This window comes from Coregonus lavaretus (assembly GCF_964263955.1).
Source record: "Coregonus lavaretus genome assembly, contig: HAP1_SCAFFOLD_1595, whole genome shotgun sequence".
Taxonomy (NCBI): Eukaryota; Metazoa; Chordata; class Actinopteri; order Salmoniformes; family Salmonidae; genus Coregonus; species Coregonus lavaretus.
The window spans coordinates 1-25,000 of record NW_028161881.1 but is presented as its reverse complement, the minus strand read 5'-3'; the positions used below and the strand labels follow the sequence as shown (position 1 = coordinate 25,000).

The following is a 25,000-nucleotide window of genomic DNA, read 5'->3' as shown; positions in this document are numbered from 1 at the left end:
AATTGTTGGAAACATTGGACAGTTTGATAAAGGTATTGAGCAGTGGAGCTCATATACAGAACGGTTTGAATATTTTGTTCTTGTAAATGACATGGATGAGGACAACATTGTGCCTACATGTTTTAGTGTAATGGGGCCAAATACATTTAATTTACTAGGCAGCCTGCTACAGCCAGACAGAACAGGTAATAAGACGTATGGGGATATTGTGGAAATACTTAAAGGACATTTTCCACCAGAACCACTAGTTAATGCTGAAAGGTTCAGGTTCCACAGGAGACATCAGGAAGAGGGAGAATCAGTAACAATGTTTGCTGCTGCATTAAAGAAACTACCAGAACACTGAGTTTAATGCTGTTCTAAATGACATCATTAGAGACAGACTAGTATGTGGGCTACGGAGTGAAGCTACACAAAAGAGACTGTTGACTGAAAGTCATCTGACCTTGGCAAAGGACATTGAAATCAGTGTGTCCATGGAACTAGCTGCTAAAGAGGCTCACCAGTTGAGTTCATCAGGAACTTAGTGGGTTCATCTAACAATCCTAATCACCAGCTGATACATTTTAATCTCATACACAGGGTAAACCTTCCACCTAGAAAACATCATTTAATAGCAATCACAACCGCTCCTCTGTGTGATCTATGTAATCAAGGTGCCTTGGGCTCCTTTAATTATATGTACTGGGAGTGACCAGGGGACATGTTTTGGAAAGAGGTATCCTCGTACCTTGTTCCCCCAAACTGTTATTACTGAATGATAATTCACCACTGTCATTACAGCAAAGACGTATAATGTTGTCAGGTTGGACAGCAGCTAAAAAGATGTTGGAACTAAGATGGCAACCACCACACCTCATTGGATCAGCACTTTTATAGATATAATGTATTTAGAACTATCCACTGCTAGGATTCATGGGGCTAGCCAAACAACAATTGCAGCTGAAACCATAAAATAACTCCTGTAGTTGGTTTTACCCAACAGATTGACCATTCATTATAATTGTTGTGCAAATGTGTACCTTGATTTAGTATTTAATATAATGGAGATCAGGTTGGGTGGGTTGGGGTGGTCCCAGGAGGGGTTGGAGGGTGTGTTGGGGTGGTCCCAGGAGGGGTTGGAGGGTGTGTTGGGGTGGTCCCAGGAGGGGTTGGAGGGTGGGTTGGGTTGGTCCCAGGAGGGGTTGGAGGGTGGGTTGGGGTGGTCCCAGGAGGGGTTGGAGGGTGGGCTGGGTTGGTCCCAGGAGGGGTTGGAGGGTGGGTTGGGGTGGTCCCAGGAGGGGTTGGAGGGTGGGTTGGGGTGGTCCCAGGAGGGGTTGGAGGGTGGGTTGGGGTTGGAGGGTGGGTTGGGGTGGTCCCAGGAGGGGTTGGAGGGTGGGTTGGGGTGGTCCCAGGAGGGGTTGGAGGGTGGGTTGGGGTGGTCCCAGGAGGGGTTGGAGGGTGGGTTGGGGTGGTCCCAGGAGGGATTGGAGGGTGGGTTGGGGTGGTCCCAGGAGGGGTTGGAGGGTGGGTTGGGGTGGTCCCAGGAGGGGTTGGAGGGTGGGTTGGAGTGGTCCCAGGAGGGGTTGGAGTGTGGGTTGATGCAGCTGAGGTGGGTGATTGTATATGTGGTTTATTATAATTGTATTTATCTGCAATAACTCGTTTCCATAATATACTGATATATATTTTAACAGAATTGTGTCTCTAGCTGTATAACCATTCCTGCTGCTATTTGTTCTGATATATATTTTAACAGTATTGTGTCTCTAGCTGTATAACCATTCCTGCTGCTATTTGTTCTGATATATATTTTAACAGTATTGTGTCTCTAGCTGTATAACCATTCCTGCTGCTATTTGTTCTTGTCTGTGTTCCTTTCAAATAAATAAAACGTTGATCATAAAAAAAGGAAAAGTGCACAGTTTCAACTGAAAATCAGAGACAGGGAAATCAAGTCACATGCTTCCACTGTGGCAAGGTGGGACATCAGGTATCAACATGTTGGTGTAAGGACATGGATTGTCCAGTCTGTGGTAAAAAGGGACATCAGGTTTCTACATGCTGGTGGAAGGACATGGATTGTCCAGTCTGTGGTAAAAAGGGACATCAAGTATCAACATGCTGGTGTAAGGACATGGATTGTCCAGTCTGTGGTAAAAAGGGACATCAAGTATCAACATGCTGGTGGAAGGACATGGATTGTCCAGCCTGTGGTAAATAGGGACATCAAGTATCAACATGCTGGTGTAAGGACATGGATTGTCCAGCCTGTGGTAAAAAGGGCAACATCGGACAAGTCTCCAGAAACAAAAAGAGAACAGAGAAATCACAAAAACGGGAAACAAGAAACAGGCATTCCAATGAAAGACACATAGACATGTTCACACTGTTGAGTAAGAGAACACTGAGGTGAGTGACTCATCAGACCAGGAAGTCACACTGAAAATCCTGACTTTTTCCTGGCGGGCCACGTGGCTACTATGTCTCCCCCTTGCTAGAGGGACAGCCGGTGGGTATGGAGATTGACACAGGGGCAGCTGAATCTCTTGTGTCAGAAAAAAATACACTGAAACACCTTCCACTTCAACCAGCGCACCTCGTGTTAAGGACTTACAGAGGAGAATCTGTCGCTGTGAGAGGCATCACTGATGTCATAGTTGAGGTAAACAGTCAAACTGAAAAGCTGCCACTCTATGTTGTGAAAGGAGACTATGCATCACTACTGGGATGTTCATAGATGGAGAAAATCACACTGGACTGGCCATCAGTGCATACAATGACACATGGAGACACAGACCTACCTGCCATCTTAAAGAAACATGGAGAAGTCTTTAATGGACAGCTGGGTAGTATGAACGACATTCCAGGGAAGCTTAGCATTAAGCCAGACAGCAAACCAACATTTCTGAAAGCAGGACCTGTACCTTATGCTATCAGACCATAAGTCAAGGCTGACTTGGATGCTTTAGTCAAGAACAAAGTACTGGAGCCAGTCAGCATGAGTGAATGCATGAGCAACATGCATCTACCAGTCATAAACACTAGAACCGTCTGGCCTTTCAGCTAGTAGGAAGTAACGTGCACAATTATCTCCCATTTGTCATTTAGTCAGTGAGGAAAGTTGGGAATAGGTCATAAAAAGGGTAAAAAGGCTCTAAATGTTTTCTGTTTGTGATTTAAAAATTCTGACAAATGAGCAGTGTAAAATACAAAACATTTAGGAAAAGTCAGGGAGCAGGACATAGGTTTATTTGGGGTCTGATTCTAGTGTTAAAAGGCAGTTCCTCCACTTTTCAACCTCATATTCATCCTCTCCAGCACCAAAACAGTGTCTATAGTTGTGAAAACAGCACGTTTCTATGATCTGTAGTTAAAACAATAAGAAGAAAAATATTTGTAAAATGTTCTCTGTGTCATAAAAGTAAAAAACGGTGATTTTCAAAACCTGCAATGAGTTTCCAGCCCAATGGACGGTATTTTCTTGCTCCCAACACTGCGAATCTATTAGTTTTGGAAAGTCACTGGTTTTAAAATGTTTAAACTTTTGAATAAGTCATCGAGTAGAACTTTTAAACTTTATAGTTTTTCATACGAAACTTAGAAAAACACTAATTATTTTATTTCATTTTTACTGCTACATTGGACCTTTTAAAGTGAGTTTTTTAAATATAGTTTATAAATATAGTTTATAAATATAGTTTATAAATATAGTTTATATATATAGTTTATAAATATAGTTTACAAATATAGTTTATATATATAGTTTATAAATATAGTTTATAAATATAGTTTACCTCCACAGCAACATGGACACCTGCAGACACCTGCACGCTATAGGAGGACAGGCTCATTGTAAAGAAATATAGGAGGACAGGCTCATTGTAAAGGAATGGAATCAATAGAGCCTCCACAGCAACATGGACACCTGCATACTGTCACATAACCAGAGGAGGCTGGTGGAGGAGCTATAGGAGGACAGGCTCATTGTAAAGACTGGAATGGAATCAATAGAGCCTCCACAGCAACATGGACACCTGCATACTGTCACATACACACCATAGGAGGCTGGTGGAGGAGCTATAGGAGGACAGGCTCATTGTAAAGACTGGAATGGAATCAATAGAGCCTCCACAGCAACATGGACACCTGCATACTGTCACATAACCAGAGGAGGCTGGTGGAGGAGCTATAGGAGGACAGGCTCATTGTAAAGACTGGAATGGAATCAATAGAGCCTCCACAGCAACATGGACACCTGCATACTGTCACAGAACCAGAGGAGGCTGGTGGAGGAGCTATAGGAGGACAGGCTCATTGTAAAGACTGGAATGGAATCAATAGAGCCTCCACAGCAACATGGACACCTGCATACTTTCACATACACACCAGAGGAGGCTGGTGGAGGAGCTATAGGAGGACAGGCTCATTGTAAAGACTGGAATGGTCTCAATGGAACGGTACAAACACTTAATTTATTTATTCAATTTCAGCCATAAAAACGAGCCCGTCCTCCTATAGCTCATCCCACCAGCGTCCTCTCTGCTCTGTACAGATGTAGGATCTTAATTTAATCAGCCTGTTGCAGGAGAACTAAAACTTGTTGTGTATTGGAGGGTTAAAAAGGCGTCTGAAGTTTGTAATTTCCACTTTTCCACCTTTCCCTTTCGAAAAATGTCCATTAATTATAATCCACATAATAATTCAAATGTCCTGGATCTCTGTTTAGGGCTCAGTGCTCTAAAATGAGTCTCTCTGTGGAGAGTGAGGAGGGGGTCCCTGCCTCTAAAATGTGTCTCTCTGGGGAACATGACACCAAAGCTAAGAGGTGAGATTACAATTTTGTTTAAGAATTCTTACGTTTATTTCCAAAATGCTATATCCACAATCTTCTTAATCAGAAATGATTTCTTATGGGTACCTTCAATATTACTGGGTACCTTCAATATTATTGTTCTCAGATTTTTTATTAATGGATTTTAGATGTGTATAAAAATACATCGTTTTTTTTGCTAAATGCTATATATCCATTGTTTAGCTGGAATTGAATGTTCGTATCCTGTATATTTGACTGTGATATGTGGTTGTCTCACCTAGCTATCTTAAAATGAACGCACTTACAGATGCCATATCTTAATTTGACCCAGTTTCTCACAGCAGGAAAATAATCCTGCAGCAATAGGAAATGTAAATTGTTATTTAGAGGATCGAAAGAAAGGGAGCGCTGCTCTCGGATCAGTTTTCTCCATTCAAATCTTTCCTTAACATTATAATTAGTTCGCAATACTGATAACAGATCAGCTCCTAGAGAGATATTACCACCTACGGCTGCAAATATTGAGGCGGCTTATTCTAAATCACAGATTTGGCACATCATTGGGCACATGTTAGGCTACACATCATGAAATATATTGAGACAAATTACAGACCGTAGTCTACAAGTAGCAAAACAGAACTCAATTAATTGAACATGAAACGTATTTCAATATGATTGAAATAGGACTATAGCCTACTGTTTATATTGTAATGCAGTTATCTCGGTTTTCATTTGAAGCATAATTTTATACGTCGCTTGTTTGAATCAATTGCAAAGACATTTGCAACTTTGTGTTTGTAGTCAACTTTGTTCTGAATTTATCGGTGGTCACAGAGAGACGGATAAACCATGTGATTCTATGTTTAGCGGAGATCTTCTGTGTATAAAGTGACGCGGGAGGGCAAAAAAGCATCTAACGAGGCACTTGGCTGTTCTACAAGTGGTTTGAGGCAGGTGTTAGATTATGAGCGTTTTCAAGTGATACGTTAATAACGATGGTTTTGGGAAACAGCTCAGAGATTTAACAATGCTCCTACGAAGGTTCTAACGATGAACTTAGCCTTAAGATGCTTTTGGGATACCAGGTCCTAGACAAAAACATCTGCTAAATTCAAAGGTAAATGTTTTACATACAGATCTCATATTACTGTATAAAAAAATAAAAAATATGATAATGATGTCACAAATGTATCATGTGTACAGTTCTTTAAAAAAAAATAGTTATTTGTTACATTTGACTGTGTAAAACCTAGCAGTACCACTTATTTCTCTGAGAGTGAGGCAGTTGTATATTATTAGTGTGTAAAACCTAGCAGTACTACTTATTTCTCTGAGAGTGAGGCAGATATATAGCATTTTGCAAAAGAAACATGATTATTTGTCTATCTGAAATGAATGTGATAGATCTAAACAAATACATGTCTGTCATTGAACAACCATGCCATGATTAGCTACTGAAAAAACACACCAATCTCTTAATTTCTTTAAGCAATGAAAGCTAATTTACCAACATTTCTGAAAATGGATATATAGCGATTTGGAATGAAACATGTTGTGGTGAACAATAGTTAGATAGATAGATAGATAGCCATCAAACGTTAAACAGTTTCTGGTCATGGTTAACCATATTTGTTTTAAGAAAAAAGTGTACAATCTAAACAAAACGCATGTCCCTGTCCTCTTTTTCAAGATTTGGCCAATTTTAAACAGCCAGAAGACATTTTTTAATTAAGAAATAACCTTGGTTTTGACAACTTGTTGTTTCCAAATGGCTGGTGGGTAATTTGATATGAATCAAAATCATATTTTGTAGGCATCGAATTGAGTGAATGCTGCGCAGGTTCACCGAGTTGCACACCAAATGGATATAATGGGGTGATTGTTGTCTAATCGGGTGGTCTAGCTCATTGATTTGTAGATCTGATGCAGTTGCTACCTCAGATTATGAGCCTAGCAGGTGTCATGAATGAGGTATGTAGTACCCACAGACGGCCACAGGGAGGAGCAAGAGAGCTATAAACCCATGCAATTTTTAGCCTTAAAACCCCTAAACCTAACAATCAATCAATCAAATGTATTTATAAAGCCCTTTTTACACCAGCAGATGTCACAAAGTGCTATACAGAAACTCTTACCCTACTTATAACCTATTTTAGCCGTAACCCTAACCCCTAATTCTAGGGTAGGGTAGCCTAGAACACTTTTTGAAACTATTTTAGTAATAATATTATATTAGTAAATACAATTATAGTACTAAATAACATTTTGATTATTTTGTTAATCAAAACCTGTCTAAGTGTTTTGCTGTTTTTTGTTGTTGTTATTAGTTATTTTATTATTGCAAGGCTGTACGTGAATTAATAACTCTTAATTGCTAAATATTTCCAATAGATGGCAGCATAAGACCACGAAGCATCAGTTAAAGGCTACAAGCAACAATATGATTAATATAAAATAGCATGCAACCAAAGACTATATGTCCTATGATTATCTAAAATGGTCACTCATTACTTTAGTTAGCTATATATCTCGTATTAGGCTTGTGTTGCTTTTGGAAGAGCAATTAAATAGTGACTAAAGCAGGTGTTGAACCCCTGGTAAATAATCACTAGTCAGATGCGTTAACCTCAACCCTAGTATACGTGCATTATAAAAAATGATCTTAATATCTGATATTGGGAGTAAACAACCTCGAAATAGAAAAGACAAGAGTGCGTCTCCAGCCCACCAATAAATTACATCATGCAACCCTCCCGGTTAGCAAATGTACCTCAACATGCCCCTCGCTTGAGCTAGAAGGTAGAGTGCTCGCTGCTGGTTGATTAATCTGACAATGAATGTACTAGGAAAATACGTTTTTCTCGACCAGAGTTGACTAAATTAATGTTCAGGCTTATTGATAATCGTTATAGTAATGAAGTATAATTTCAAAACATGAGCATAAAAACAGGTAAAAATAAACATGAATCATCATTATATTATTTCACAGTAATGTGTTAAATGCTTTTTCAGTCGTTCCTCTTGCGTTAGCAGTGTGGAAAGGGACAGTAAAAAGTGTGTGCAGGAGTTTTCCTGTGAGGGGGAGTGGTGGTGTATCCAGGGAGAAAACTAAACTAACCTTCTGAAATGTAATTTGTGGTCTTATGCTACCATCTATTGGAATTATTTAGCAACTGCAGTAGTACTAAATAAAGTATATCCTTACTAAAGTAGTAATTACTCAGAATTTCAAAATATGACATTTTCTAGTTAATTTTACCACTTACAACCATAACATAACCATTTGTAGCATAACAAACAATGAAACTGACATAAACCAAAAACACCATACATTTAGTTAACTATATATTCATATATATATTATTTATTTAGATGGGTGACATTATCTGCCAAAGTAAAACCACTGTAGATAAAGAAGAGATCTCCAGTTGGTGTACCAAAACTTTCAAACGCCATTTTCTCAAAAGTGAGGTTACAAGTTTATCATCTTTCAAAGCAGAATTACTTTCCCATTGTTCCTCACCTATAATGTATGACATACCTTTTTCTAGCTGAGTCTCTACTTTTATCCAATGGAAAAAACACAATTTCAAAAGTTGCTACATAAGACCGAATCGAGCCAGTCGGTCACATTTGACTGTGTAAAACCTAGCAGTACTACTTATTTCTCTGAGAGTGAGGTAGATATATATTGTTGCTGTGTAAAACCTAGCAGTACTACTTATTTATCTGAGAGTGAGTTATATATATATATTTACTGTGTAAAACCTAGCAGTACTACTTATTTCTCTGAGAGTGAGTCTTATATATATATTATTACTGTGTAAAACCTTGCAGTACTACTTATTTCTCTGAGAGTAAGTCAGATATATATTATTACTGTGTAAAACCTAGCAGTTCTACTAATTTATCTGAGAGTGAGGCAGATATATATTATTACTGTGTAAAACCTAGCAGTACTACTTATTTCTCTGAGAGTGAGTCATATATATATTATTACTGTGTAAAACCTTGCAGTACTACTTATTTCTCTGAGAGTAAGACAGATATGTATTATTACTGTGTAAAACCTAGCAGTTCTACTTATTTATCTGAGAGTGAGGCAGATATATTATTACTGTGTAAAACCTAGCAGTACTACTTATTTCTGAAAATGGATATAAAGCGTTTTGGAATTAAACTCTTCTCATGTTTCCCCATCTGAGTTCAGAGTAGATGAGAGATGTAATGTTTGTCTCTGTTGTGTTGAAGCCCAATCAAGCAGGAGAGACCAGCCTCCCCTGTACCCAGCTGTGTGTCCATGAAGAGTGACTGGTCTATGAATCGTCCTATAGAGTTTAGAGAGGGAGACTTTTCTACTGAACAAAGGTAACAAGAACTCATGTGTTATGGTCAGTGAGTTAAACAACACTGTCTCTAGTCATTTCTCCTCTCCCATTTTACCATTTATTTTTGTTGTTTTCATAATCCATAGGCTAATCCTTTTTTCCATTTTCATAGTCCTAAAACAATATTAAACAAACACAACATTCCCTGTGAGTGTGTGTGTGTCTGTCAGTGAGTGTGTGTGTCAGTGTGTGTGCACTCCCTGGATGAGGAGATATAATCTCTATCCTGATTGCCTAGTCACTTTTACCCATACCTATATGTACATATTACCTCAACTACCTGGTACCCCTGCACGTTGACTCAGTACTGGTACTCCTTGTATATAGTCTAGTTATTACCTCAACTACCTGGTACCCTGCACATTGACTCAGTACTGGTAGTCCTTATATATAGTCTAGTTATTAACTCAACTACCTGGCACCCCTGCACATTGACTCAGTACTGGTACTCCTTGTATATAGTCTAGTTATTACCTCAACTACCTGGTACCCCTGCACATTGACTCGGTACTGGTACTCCTTGTATATAGTCTAGTTATTACCTCAACTACCTGGTACCCCTGCACATTGACTCAGTACTGGTACCCTTTGTATATAGTCTAGTTATTACCTCAACTACCTGGTACCCCTGCACATTGACTCGGTACTGGTACTCCTTGTATATAGTCTAGTTATTACCTCAAATACCTGGTACCTCTGCACATTGACTCAGTACTGGTACTCCTTGTATATAGTCTAGTTATTAACTCAACTACCTGGTACCCCTGGACATTGACTCAGTACTGGTACTCCTTATAGCCTCATTATTGTTATGTTATTATGTTACTATTTCCTTTTTTTATTTAGCTAATTTTTGTGACTTTTTAACTCTGCATTGTTGGGAAAGGGCTCGTAAGTAAGCATTTCACTGTAAAGTGTACCACTGTTGTTTTCGGCGCATGTGAGAAATACAATTTGATTTGATTTTAAGCTCATGCGCATGAATACGTCATTGGGTCTAATGGTCGTGTTGTGTTGAACTTCACATGTGCAGGCCGTCAAATCGTTGTTTTTGACTAACATGAAAATGTGTCAGTTCATTAAACAACTTAAGACACAACATCTTCAATATTAACAACTGAGGAAGTCATTTTTACCTCTCATTGACTTCTCAAACCCCAAACCCTGCCCTGGTCTGCTTCAAATGCGTTCCCAGAATATATTTTTTACATCAGCAGTTGTCACAAAGTGCTTCTATAGAAACCCAGTCCAAAACCCCAAAGAGCAAGCAATGCAGATGTAGAAGCATGGTGGCTAGGAAAAACTCCCTAGAAAGGCAGGAACCTAGGAAGAAACCTAGAGAGGAACCAGGCTCTGAGGGGTGGCCAGTCCTCTTCTGGCTGTGCTGGGAGGAGATTATAAGAGGATATGGTTCAGATAGTTTTTCAAGATTTTAAAATGTTCATAGATGACTAGCAGGGTCAAATAATAATCACTGTGGTTAAAGAGGGTGCAACACGTCAGCACCTCAGGAGTAAATGTCAGTTGGCTTATCATAGCCGAGCATTTAGAGGTCGAGACAGCAGGTGTGGTAGAGGGAGAGAGAGAGAGGGTCGAAACAGCAGGTTCAGGACAAGGTCGCACGTCCGGTGAACAGGTCAGAGTTCCATATCCGCAGGCAGACCAGCAGAAACTGGATCAGCAGCATGACAAGGTATCACGTCCGGTGGAGCATGTATCGATACTGATAGGATCGAAAGAAGGGGAGCGCTGCTCTCGGATCAGCTTTCTCCATTAAAATCTTTTTCCTTATAATTATAATTAGTTCACAATACTGATGACGGATCAGCTCCTAGAGAGATATTACTACCTACAGCTGCAAATATTGAGGTAGTTTATTCTAAATCACAGATTTGGCACTTCATTGCGCACATGTTAGGCTACACATCATGAAATATATTGACAAATGAAAGATTAGCCTATAAGTAGAAAAATAGAACTCAATTGATTGAACATGAAATGTATTTCAATATGATTGAAATAGGCCTATAGCCTACTGTTTATATTTTAATGCAGTCATCTCGGTTTTCATTTGAAGCATAATTTTATACATCACTTGTTTGTATCAATTGCAAAGACATTTGCAACTTTGTATTTGTAGTCAACTTTGTTCTGAATTTATCGGCATCACAGAGAGAAATATGTGATTCTATGTTTAGGGGAGATCATCTGTGTTTTAAGTGATGCAGGAGGACCAAAAAAGTTTCTAACGATTCACAACTCACTTAGTCTTTCTACGAGTGGTCTGAGGCAGGCGTTAGATTATGAGCGTTTTCAAGTGCAACGTTAATAACAATGGTTTTTTGAACCAGCTCAGAGATTTTACTCTGCTGAACAAAGTGAAAGTGAAGTGGGACGATTTCAGAAAATGGTAAATGGAAGCAGAAAATGCAAAAGATAAATCTGTAAGAGGACTGATGGTAAAACAAGTGGTATTACCAGAGAAGAAGAGGAGGATGAAGAAGAAGAAGAAGAAGAAGAAGAAGAAGAAGAAGAAGAAGAAGAAGAAGAAGAAGAAGAAGAAGAAGAAGAAGAAGAAGAAGAAGAAGAAGAAGAAGAAGAAGAAGAAGAAGAAGAAGAAGAAGAAGAAGAAGAAGGAGGAGAAGCCTGTCTGGCCCTTCTTCTCCGAGGGGAACCCTTAACTTTGGGCCCCCCTGGTATCCACCACTGCCAAATCCTCCAGTGACCTCCCACCCCTCACAACCCACTTGGGGTTGGGCCTGTGGACAAGCCGTAGAAAAACAAGAGGCAAAGGAAGGAGCGCATGCAGGAACAATGACGTCAGTGAAGAAAGTAGACAAGACAAAGAAGAAAATAAAGCGAGCAGCCAGGACAAAAACTGAAGAAATAGGAAAAAGGAGAAAAAGTGTCTGATAATACGCTTCCCCAGTGGTGGTGGCATGTTGGAAATGGAGAGACCGTGGGATGTTGACGAAATTAAAGAAATAGTGGGTGATGTCACTGACCCAGCAAAAGATGCTGTAAAGTTCGAAGAATAGCTAAGAGCAAATATCTCCATGTACAACCCCACTACCAGAGAAACTGAAGAAATACTCTGCTGCTGCTTGAAATGGAAATGGAAGGACTATAAACACATGTGGAACCGTGATGTACTAGCGGCTGGATGCAGTGTTTACCGCTATAAAGGCTGCTTTCCCTAAACACACAGACTGGCAGAAAATCCATTCCACTAAACAGGGAACTGGTGAAACATTGAGTGACTACATGGAAAGAATGGAGCCAGTCTTCCTCCAACATTCAGGCCTGACGCCTGACCAAGACTCCTACAACAGCCTATTGTGCCATGCTGTGGTAACCGGCCTGAGACAAGATTTTAAGACGGCTGTAACGGCAACTTGTATTGCATGGAGAACTAAACCACTGTCTGAAGTAAAGCCATATAGAACCCATGAGGAAAGACAGTTGAATGAAAATGAAACTAAGGACGGAAAGACACTGAAGAAGGCACAGCTGATATACTACTCTGGAGGAGGAAGAGGACGTTGAAGAAATGGTGGTAACCGTGGAAACCGAAGAGGCAGAGGTACCTGCTGGAGCTGACGGAAGGAGAGACTGGAGCTGCTCCAACTGTGGGAAGTTAGGGCATTTCTCAAGAAACTGTCCTGAAGGAGGAGAACAACAAAACGATTGGCCTTCCCCAGCTGTTGGCGTACAGGTGGACAACCCATTTGGAAGACGAGGGGGCTACCAAACATAGGATGAGGTTTAAACAGAATAAGAAACTAATGAAGAAAACATTGATGAAGAACCAAAAGAAACCTGTCAAATGTTAAAATGGACCACCTTGTCAACCCAAAACCCCCTTATTGACATTTTTGTTAATAATTATAAAATTCTATTTTTGGTGGACACCGTGGTCTCAGTGTTGAAAATGTATGCCCTATCTGTTCTCCCCTCAAAGAAAACAATACACACGGTTGGAGCATCTGGAATTCCCTCTGAAGAAAGTTTGACCTTTCCCCAGGATTGTATTTATAGGAGAAAAGATGGAGGTGAGTGAAGTTGTGGTCTGGACTGATGAAACTTGTGTCCTCTCTGTTGGAGGCTGTTCAACTCCCCTCGTCAATCTCGGTGATGAAGTGTCAGGCCCATACTCCCTCTATGGATAACATTTCTCTGGGGAATGCCAAGGCTGACTGTGCTGCTAAATTGTCTGCTTCTTCTTCTGTTTCCCCCTTCCTACAGATGGCAGCAGTTCCAGCTCCCACCAACCCTTTCTCTGTTAATGATATCATTGCTTTACAGGCCATGGCTGATGCTTTCAGAAACTCAAGTGGGCGGGGTGCTGTCATAAGGACACCTTGTGTGTATGGCTTGATGTGTGGAGCAGACCTGCCATGCCCCATTGTACATTCCAGTTCCTCACAAAATTGTCACATGGTCAAGACCATGTGTCAAAAGGAGGGATGGTGGATCTTGTAAATAAATATTGGGGTACATTAGGTTTTACTGTGTTTGCAGGAAATTTCAGTAAGACATGCTTGATTTGTATGACTAACAATGTTGGACGTGGCATTTCAGTATCTCCCGCATCCCATCCAAGGCATGAAGGACCTTTTGAGCAGTTAATGATGGAGTTCATTGAGTTGACCCCTTGTGAGGGGAATAAGTATTGTTTGGTGACTGTTGACATGTTTTCTAAATGGATTGAAACTTTCCCTTGCAGGAGAGCCACAGCGAGAGAGAGATCATACCTAGGTGGGGACTGCCATCAAAAATGTATTCTGACAACGGTGGCCAGTTTGTGAATGAGATTGTTCAGTCCCTGTCAGAGGCTTTGCAGATTGATTTGAGAACACATTGTGCCTATCATCCCCAATCTGGGGGCGCAGTCGAAAGGACCAACCAATCTTTGAACACTAAATTAACCAAATGAATTGGTGAAACAAGCCTGACATGGGTGAACGTGCTTCCATTGTCACTGATGACGATGAGAGGCAGATCCCCTACAGTCACTGGTCTCTCTCCACATGAGGTGCTGACTGGCCGTCCCATGCGGATGACAAATACACCTTTTTCCCAGAACAGGTTGTCCCTGCAAGAAATGGAGGAAGGCGTGGTTGAGTGTTGTGTCACCCTTAACAGTGTTCTTAAGACTATTTTCCCCCGGTTGAAGGCGTCTTTGCTAAATCTAGCAGATGGAGCTGAACACTGTTTGAACCCAGGTGATTTCATGGTGGTGAAAGACTTCAGGAGAAATAGTTGGAAGGACCCCCGTGGAGAGGCCCGTACCAAATTCTTCTGACCACCCCCCACTGCGGTGAAGGTTGCTGAGAGAGATACCTGGACCCACCTGTCGCACTGCAGACGAGTTCCTGATCCAGAAGAAGATGGGGCCTGGCCAGTTCCGGGGGTGCAGTGTGGCCCTCCTCTGTATTAGCACAGTAGTGCTAATAAGAACAGTAGGTTGTCCTCTTGTTGGAGATCTGACAGAGGATGAGAAGAGTCCCGAGCCAAAGGGGCCAAAGCAGTCCCAGAGTAGTGGCCCAGAAGTAGATGGTAATGACAGAAGGTGTCCTGAGCCAAAGGAACCAACGCAGTCCCAGAGTATTGGCCCAGAAGTAGATGGTAATGACAGAAGGTGTCCTGAGCCAAAGGAACCAAAGCAGTCCCAGAGTAGTGGCCCAGAAGTAGATGGTAATGACAGAAGGTGTCCTGAGCCAAAGGGGCCAACGCAGGCCTGGAGTAGTGGCCCAGAAGTAGATGGTAATGACAGAAGGTGTCCTGCCCCAAAGGAACCAACGCAGGCCTGGAGTAGTGGCCCAGAACTAGATGGTCATTGTAGAAGGAGAACCCTGCTGGGCCCTCACAACCATGAGGACAATTTGTTCTTTTCTAGAGCAGAAATGGTTGCCGACCAGACATCCAAAGAAAAGGACTGTTGGGTGTGTGGGATGGGTCCGGTTAAGGTAGGGGCAGGCTTGCCCCTTATAGGAGTCCCAATAGGGATTAACTTTACTATAGCATTGGCAGGAAAAATTCATTTTTATACTATGACCAGCAATGTTAAGGTATATAATCAACCCAATGTATCCTATTACCTGAGGCCTGGTAATGTCTCACTCCTGCCCATTTCAGTGGCTGGGGTGATGACTGCCCCTTGGTGTATTAGAGGATATGGAGATCACGATTTGGGTGAATTGAAATGTAATTGTACTATGAATCTTAATGGATCAAATGCTTGCAATTTAACAGTGCTACAGGAGAATGGTCAGGCCGATAAGGAACCATTTAAAATGTGGGTTGACAAACATAGCACAACTCTGAAAGGAGCCCCGAATGGCACCTATTGGCTATGTGGTCAGATGGCTTACTATAGCCTTCCATCGAACTGGGGAGGTACTTGTACTATTGGGTTTTTGGTGACAGCTATGAGAACCGTTCCAGATAATGAAAATGATCTGAAGGCTCTGTTTAGAGACTACAAACTTCCTGGAATGAGGAGAGATAAGAGGTCTCTAGCTGACGTCAATCACACTCAGGCACCAGCCTCCAGGTTCTTTGGGGTGTTTTTTTCTGGGTATGGAGTTGCATGTACCCTAGACCAAATTCGTGACATCTCTAGACACATAGAGAAATTTGGCAATGCTACTAGAAATGCCCTGGAACAATTGAATGGGGAACTAAAAGAATTGCTTAAGTTAGCTCTGCAAAACAGAGAGACTCTTGACTATATTCTGGCAGGTCAACAGGGCACTTGTGCAGTCATTGATGATGAATGTTGTACTTTTGTACTCCCAGATCACTCTTCTAATGTGACTGATCTTCCAGAAAACATTGCCACTATTTTCTAAGAATAATTCCCCAAAACCAGAGTGGATGCTTGCAACTTGGTTGGAATCCCTGTTTGGAAGTTGGGGATCCCAAATTGGCCAATGGGCTGCAGCATTTTTTTGCTTAGTTTGCTATGTTGTGTTATTAACATGCTATAAGGCTTTCAGTGTCTCCAGGGCCAATAAGATCTCAGCAGCTGTCAAGTGTTTTCTTATTATTATTTTTTTTAATTAATTTTGAAATGCAAGAGAAAGGCCACAATATAATATTGCAGTTTAGGCGCAGTTTAGATTTTGGCCACTAGATGGCAGCAGTGTTTGTGCAAAGTTTCTGATTGATCCAGTGAAGCATTGCAATACTGGACTATTTTGTATCAAGTCTGCCCAAATGTGCCGAATTGGTCAATTTATACATTTTCAAGTACATAACTATAGAAAACATACAAAAATAATATGGTAATACAAAATGTAAGTTTACACACTCCCAGGAATGTCATAAATGATGGATCATTAGCTTATACACTAACTTTCACACATCTAGATGGCCGGGCGGGGAGGGTGTAGAGCCAGAGACAGCAGGGGTTCAAACTGTAGAACCCAGTTCCTACATTTCAATATAAAAATGGATTTTATCAAACAAAACTATGTTACATTTATCTCTGGGACCCTTAGGATGACAAATCAGAGCAAGATTACTGAATGTAAGTATATTATTTATCTTCAGAGGTGAATGGATCAAACCAGTTGCCGTGATACGTTAATGCAGAACATTTGTTAATACAACCCGATTGTGGTAAGTAACTATGGAAACAATGGTTAAACCTTGAGAGATTTATTCACCTCGGAATCTACAGATCCCTTGTGTATGTGTGTGTATTTTTGATAGATCCACTCCCGTTGATAAAAGTATAACCTTATTGTAGATTTGAGCTTTATGATGATGATTATGAATTAAATTAGATTAGCTCCTGTTAATAGAAGGATAACCTTTATTATGATTTATTATGATGATAATATTATCATTAATGAAATGATGTAATGTATTTTGATAGAGCCTCCTTTGATTTAAGTCATATGCATTACATTTGAACAATTATTATCATAGAAGTGATAAGAGGGGGGAATGTGGAGGAAAAATGTATAGTCTGGAGGGACAGCCTTGAAAATGTTCATATTGTCCACTCTGTCATAAACAATCATTGGTTCCTGCCTGTGCTGGGTAAAGATATAAGGGGGGGACGCCATGACCCCTTCCTTAAGACCATCTGGCAGAATGCCCAGAATATGTTCTACAAGTTAAGATAGGAGATGGTGCCAGTCACATGCAGGAACCAATCGTATGAATCATGTTTATGTAGGTTTTTGTGTAGCCGTATAAGGCATTATGAAAGGACCATCACTTCAGACCGGCACTTTATGTATCTAAGTTTGACTGTGACCTCTCCAGCTTGCTGACAATAAAGAATGATTCATTTACGATTGACTTTGAGTGTCCTTGTGTTAAATTTCCATGACAGTTGCAACCGAGGACAGACGGTTTTACACACTTCAGCACTCGGCAGTCCAGTTCTGTGAGCTTGTGTGGCTTACCACTTTACGGTTGCTCCTAGACATTTTCACTTCACAATAACAGCACACAGTTGACCGGGGCAGCTCTAGCAGGGCAGAAATGTGATGTCTTAGAAATTTGACGAACTGACTTGTTGGAAAGGTGGCATCCTATGATGGTGCCACATTGAAAGTCACTTTGCTCTTTAGTAAGGCCATTCTACTTCCAATGGCCTTACTTCCAATTCTACTTTGTCTATGGAGATTGCATGGCTGTCTGTTCGATTTTATACACCTGTCAGCAACAGGTGTGGCTGAAATAGCCGAATCCACTAATTTCAAGGGGTGTCCACATACCTTTAACCATGTAGGGTATATTGAGACAAATTACAGACAGTAGCCTACAAGTAGCAAAATAGAACTCAATTAATTGGACATGCAATGTACTTCAATATGATTGCAATAGGCCTATAGCCTAATGTTTATATTTTAATGCAGTCATCTCAGTTTTCATTTGAAGCATAATTGTATACATCACTTCTTTGTATCGATTGCGAAGACATTGGCAACTATGTATTTGTAGTCAACTTTGTTCTGAAGTTATTGGAAGTCACAGAGATACGGATAGATCATGTAATTCTATGCTTAGCGGAGATCTTCTGTGTGTAAAGTGACACCGGAAGCCGGGCCCTGGATAAGAGCAACTGCTAAATTACTAAAATGTTAAAGGTAAATGTTTTATACCAAAAATCAATCAAATTGTATTGGTCACATACACATATTTGAAAAACAATACCCACAAATCCCAAAAATAAAAATAAGAAATTAAGAAATATCAGGAAAAAACAACGCCTTGACTAGAATACAGTATATACATATAAAGAGGGTAAGCAATATGTAAACACTATTAAAGTGAACAGTGTTCAATGACTAGGTACATAGGGCAGCGGGCACTAAGGTGCAGGGTATTTTTTCAATTTTCATAGTCCTAAAACACAAAATTCCCTCATTTTAGTGTGTGTTTGTGTGTGTGTGCAATCCTTGGAAGTTCTGTCCACAGAAACCAACAGGAGAGATCAGAGTCAGAGATTCTCAGTGGTCAGTCTTCCCAGAGTCATCAAACAGACCTGGCCTCCATATTCAGTGTATGAGGTCCTGTTATGTACATTTGTTTTTGTTTACCTCAAGTAAAGTTGATCTGTCAATCATTAATTAATGTGTTAATGAGAAAGCATTTCTTCTCTTGCTTAATTTATTTACTTTATTTATTTCAGTTTATAGCCGGATATATTTTAATATATATTTTACCGAACAGGCACTCAAAGCATGTGTGTCTCTCTCTGTCTCTCTCTCTGTCTCTCTCTGTCTCTCTCTCTGTCTCTGTCTCTCTGTCTCCGTCTCTCTGTCTCTCTCTGTCTCTCTCTGTCTCTCTCTGTCTCTGTCTCTCTCTCTCTGTCTCTGTCTCTCTCTCTTCTCTCTCTCTTCTCTGTCTCTCTCTCTTCTCTGTCTCTCTCTCTTCCCTCTCTCTCTCTCTTCTCTCTCTCTTCTCTGTCTCTCTCTTCTCTGTCTCTCTCTCTTTTCTGTCTCTCTCTCTGTCTCTCTGTCTCTCTCTCCTTTCCTCCCCCTTCCTCTCTCTTCCTCCCTCTCTCTCCAGGTCTTTGTGATGTGGGGAGCTATAATCTACACGGTAATGTGTCCGGATGGGGAGGTGGATGCTGCGTTGGGCTTTGCCTACGTCCTGGCCTGGGTGTCCTTCCCTCTGTGTCTGGTCAGTGGTCTCATCTACATGGTACTGAGGAAGAGGGAATGAGAGAGGGAGGGAGGCTGAGGTTAAGGCCTCACACCACCATCACCAGCAGAACACAACATTTTGCCCCAACTAAGAGTTGGTTTAAACAGATCTGAATCAGCAAACTAAGAGTTGGTTTCAACAGGACTGAATCAGGAAACAAAGAGTTGGTTTCAACAGATCTGAATCAGGAAACTAAGAGTTGGTTTAAACAGATTTGAATCAGGACACTAAGAGTTGGTTTAAACAGATCTGAATCAGGAAACCAAGAGTTGGTTTAAACAGATCTGAATCAGGAAACTAAGAGTTGGTTTCAACAGATCTGAATCAGGAAACTAAGAGTTGGTTTAAACAGATTTGAATCAGGACACTAAGAGTTGGTTTAAACAGATCTGAATCAGGAAACCAAGAGTTGGTTTAAACAGATCTGAATCAGGAAACTAAGAGTTGGTTTAAACAGATCTGAATCAGGAAACCAAGATTTGGTTTCAACAGATCTGAATCAGGAAACTAATAGTTGGTTTAAACAGATCTGAATCAGGAAACTAAGAGTTGGTTTCAACAGATCTGAATCAGGAAACTAAGAGTTGGTTTCAACAGGACTGAATCAGGAAACAAAGAGTTGGTTTCAACAGATCTGAATCAGGAAACTAAGAGTTGGTTTAAACAGATCTGAATCAGGACACTAAGAGTTGGTTTCAACAGATCTGAATCAGGACACTAAGAGTTGGTTTAAACAGATCTGAATCAGGAAACTAAGAGTTGGTTTAAACAGATCTGAATCAGGAAACCAAGAGTTGGTTTATACAGATCTGAATCAGGAAACTAAGAGTTGGTTTAAACAGATCTGAATCAGGAAACCAAGATTTGGTTTCAACAGATCTGTATCAGGAAACTAATAGTTGGTTTAAACAGATCTGAATCAGGAAACTAAGAGTTGGTTTAAACAGATCTGAATCAGGAAACCAAGAGTTGGTTTATACAGATCTGAATCAGGAAACTAAGAGTTGGTTTAAACAGATCTGAATCAGGAAACCAAGATTTGGTTTCAACAGATCTGTATCAGGAAACTAATAGTTGGTTTAAACAGATCTGAATCAGGAAACTAAGAGTTGGTTTAAACAGATCTGAATCAGGAAACCAAGATTTGGTTTCAACAGATCTGAATCAGGAAACTAAGAGTTGGTTTAAACAGATCTGAATCAGGAACCTAAGAGTTGGTTTGAACCACACAGATCTGAATCAGGAAACTAATAGGACCACATACCCAACCTGGGTTCAAATAGTATTTATTTTCCGTCAAACACTTTGAGTATTTGATGACATTTTTGAGTGTTTGTACTTTTGGCAATATTCCATTGGTTTCATTGTGCCAGGCAAGCTCAATCAAGCCCAGCTAAGGCATTTGTAAGAAAACAAATCCTATTTGAACCCAGGTCTACATTATACATACCCATGTGTGAGTAAACTACAGAGAAGAACAGACAATCCAAGGTTCCAGTGTAAAGATGTACATAGTGTTTGCTGTTGAATGTTTATTACATGTCTACATACCTTTAGTACATAGTGGGGTTGAGTTGCTTTGTTGAGCTCAGTTCATTGTTAAAGCACCTTTAGTACATAGTGGGGTTGAGTTGCTTTGTTGAGCTCAGTTCATTGTTAGAGCACCTTTAGTACATAGTGGGGTTGAGTTGCTTTGTTGAGCTCAGTTCATTGTTAAAGCACCTTTAGTACATAGTGGGGTTGAGTTGCTTTGTTGAGCTCAGTTCATTGTTAGAGCACCTTTAGTACATAGTGGGGTTGAGTTGCTTTGTTGAGCTCAGTTCATTGTTAGAGCACCTTTAGTACATAGTGGGGTGGAGTTGCTTTGTTGAGCTCAGTTCATTGTTAGAGCACCTTTAGTACATAGTGGGGTTGAGTTGCTTTGTTGAGCTCAGTTCATTGTTAGAGCGCTTGTTGTTTTCATACTTTCTCCTCTGTGCCAAAGAGATAAAGCTGTGATATCAGTGTTTAGGGAAAAAGCCAACATTTTAAAAACCTTTAAATGTTTATTTTGCTTTACTATAGAGTAGTGCCAACTCCTAGCTTGTCATTGTCAAGTCAAACATGACAATTCCATAAAGAGTTGACAAGTTAGCAAGAACAGACTGGCCATCAGGCTAGTCATCTCCTTCAGACAAAGTTAATTCATAAACAACAACAGTTTTATTGATGAAGGAAAATGGGGATATGTTTAGGATCCAACTAATTATAATTGTGTTAATGAACGAATGAGCATTACTGTTTTAAATCTTTGTGATACACCAAATACAACTACTGTATTGTCTACTAGGATTCTGAAATGAAAATGGTGCTTTGTCTCTGCTGTTCTTCTACTGTATAGCCTGGTTGTTAGTGTTGTGTTATTAAATGATTTTAACAATGCTAGTGACTTGGACCTACGTGTGCCCTTTCTGTGCAAAGAAGACTTTGCAGCTTTTTGGTTAAAATTCATTTAAATAAAAACCTTTGAAAGAATATTTCATTCATCCAATCCAAACTGGCCTGATTGACACAGCTGCAATACTGATGTTAACCACAGGGGGGGCTGTAATGCAGAGGAACTGTTGTGAGACAGTTGTGGTATCACAAACAGGGCCCCGTGTAGCTCTGTTGGTAGAGCATGGCGTTTGCAACGCCAGGGTTGTGGGTTTGATTCCAACAGGGGGCCACTATGAAAAAAATGTATGCACTCACTAACTGTAAGTCGCTCTGGAGAAGAGCGTCTACTAAAGTGTGTGTGTGTGTGTGTGTGTGTGTGTGTGTGTGTGTGTGTGTGTGTGTGTGTGTGTGTGTGTGTGTGTGTGTGTGTGTGTGTGTGTGTGTGTGTGTGTGTGTGTGTGTGTGTGTGTGTGTGTGTGTGCTCTAGACTTGACATTGTTTACAATGCTGACAGATGGATCTATAATGAGGTACAGAATACATATCTAGTTGAACCAACCACAGATGGATCTATAATGAGGTACAGAATACATATCTAGCTGAACCAAACACAGATGGATCTATAATGAGGTACAGAATACATATCTAGCTGAACCAACCACAGATGGATCTATAATGAGGTACAGAATACATATCTAGCTGAACCAACCACAGATGGATCTATAATGAGGTACAGCATACATATCTAGCTGAACCAACCACAGATGGATCTATAATGAGGTACAGAATACATATCTAGCTGAACCAACCACAGATGGATCTATAATGAGGTACAGAATACATATCTAGCTGAACCAACCACAGATGGATCTATAATGAGGTACAGAATACATATCTAGCTGAACCAACCACAGATGGATCTATAATGAGGTACAGAATACATATCTAGTTGAACCAACCACAGATGGATCTATAATGAGGTAAAGAATACATATCTAGCTGAACCAACCACAGATGGATCTATAATGAGGTACAGAATACATATCTAGCTGAACCAACCACAGATGGATCTATAATGAGGTACAGAATACATATCTAGCTGAACCAACCACAGATGGATATATAATGAGGTACAGAATACTTATCTAGCTGAACCAACCACAGATGGATCTATAATGAGGTACAGAATACATATCTAGCTGAACCAACCACAGATGGATCTATAATGAGGTACAGAATACATATCTAGCTGAACCAACCACAGATGGATCTATAATGAGGTACAGCATACATATCTAGCTGAACCAACCACAGATGGATCTATAATGAGGTACAGAATACATATCTAGCTGAACCAACCACAGATGGATCTATAATGAGGTACAGAATACATATCTAGCTGAACCAACCACAGATGGATCTATAATGAGGTACAGAATACATATCTAGCTGAACCAACCACAGATGGATCTATAATGAGGTACAGAATACATATCTAGTTGAACCAACCACAGATGGATCTATAATGAGGTAAAGAATACATATCTAGCTGAACCAACCACAGATGGATCTATAATGAGGTACAGAATACATATCTAGCTGAACCAACCACAGATGGATCTATAATGAGGTACAGAATACATATCTAGCTGAACCAACCACAGATGGATCTATAATGAGGTACAGAATACTTATCTAGCTGAACCAACCATAGAACCAATGAAAGCTCTTATGTGTCGATATCTTCACTAGTTGTTCCTGGCATCAAACCTGTAAACAATCATGATTTATGAACTTCAGACACCCACCTGGATCCCTTCTGCTGGAAACTAGGCAACAAGATACACACACAAACACTAAATATTTCAACAGAAATCAAGCGATACATTTAAATGTGGTAATGGAAAAAACAAGGTCTGAAAAGTGGTTTCTAAAAACAAAAGAAATAGTAAGGAACAAGTTGTTTTTTATCACATTGAATATGAACTTTGTAGTAGAGTGGAGTTGCTTGTTAAAAATCATGCAGATCACTATTCATCCAAACAACTTGGCATACGTCCTTTCCACAGTGCTGCTGCTTGGAGTTAGGGATACGGTTAGGGATAGGGTTGGGTTAGGGTTAGGGTTAGGGTTAGGGTTAGGGTTAGGGTTAGGGACAGGGTTGGGTTAGGGTTAGGGATAGGGTTAGGGACAGGGTTGGGTTAGGGTTAGGGTTAGGGTTAGGGTTAGGGACAGGGTTGGGGTAGGGTTAGGGTTAGGGACAGGGTTGGGTTAGGGACAGGGTTGGGTTAGGGTTAGGGATAGGGACAGGGACAGGGTTAGGGTTGGGTTAGGGTTAGGGATAGGGTTAGGGATAGGGTTGGGTTAGGGTTAGGGTTAGGGATAGAGTTAGGGTTAGGGTTAGGGTTAGGGTTAGGGACAGGGTTGGGTTAGGGTTAGGGATAGGGTTAGGGACAGGGTTGGGTTAGGGTTAGGGTTAGGGTTAGGGTTAGGGTTAGGGACAGGGTTGGGGTAGGGTTAGGGTTAGGGACAGGGTTGGGTTAGGGACAGGGTTGGGTTAGGGTTAGGGATAGGGACAGGGACAGGGTTAGGGTTGGGTTAGGGTTAGGGATAGGGTTAGGGATAGGGTTGGGTTAGGGTTAGGGTTAGGGATAGAGTTAGGGTTAGGGTTAGGGTTAGGGTTAGGGACAGGGTTAGGGACAGGGTTAGGGTTAGGGTTAGGGATAGCGTTAGGGTTAGGGTTAGGGTTAGGGTTAGGGTTAGGGTTAGGGTTAGGGTTAGGGTTAGGGATAGGGTTGGGGGTAGGGTTAGGGTTAGGGTTAGGGTTAGGGATAGGGTTAGGGACAGGGTTGGGTTAGAGTTAGGGTTAGGTTTGAGCCAGCATGTGGAAGGACATGAGTCTACGGTTTGAGGATATAACATTCATTCTCTGGCTGTATTGACCTGATTTAAACCCCATTTCTAGTCCTGCAAACAGAGAGAGAGAGAGAGAACAACATACATGGAAATGTGTTTAACACGGTTTAATGCAATTTCCTTTTACTAAAATAGTTTAGTCATGTTAATTTGTAGCTCTCTCTGTATGGCAGATTCTCAGAAGGTTTCCATAGTCCATTAACCTAACAGCCTGAGAGAGAGAGAGAGAGAGAGAGAGAGAGAGAGAGAGAGAGAGAGAGAGAGAGAGAGAGAGAGAGAGAGAGAGAGAGAGAGAGAGAGAGAGAGAGAG

At 40.7% G+C, this 25,000-nt stretch overlaps 1 protein-coding gene across 1 annotated transcript in view; it reads left to right on the top strand.

Moving 5' to 3' along the window:
• LOC311119964 (NACHT, LRR and PYD domains-containing protein 3-like) overlaps positions 1-19,353 on the top strand; it is a gene marked incomplete at its 3' end in the record, with an annotated part of 43,665 nt that extends 24,312 nt beyond the window's left edge. The window contains exon 12 of the mRNA XM_084194605.1: positions 19,219-19,353. Coding sequence (XP_084050731.1) covers positions 19,219-19,353 — 135 coding nt within the window. The remainder of the gene's footprint in view (positions 1-19,218) is intronic.
• Positions 19,354-25,000: the final 5,647 nt, after the last annotated feature.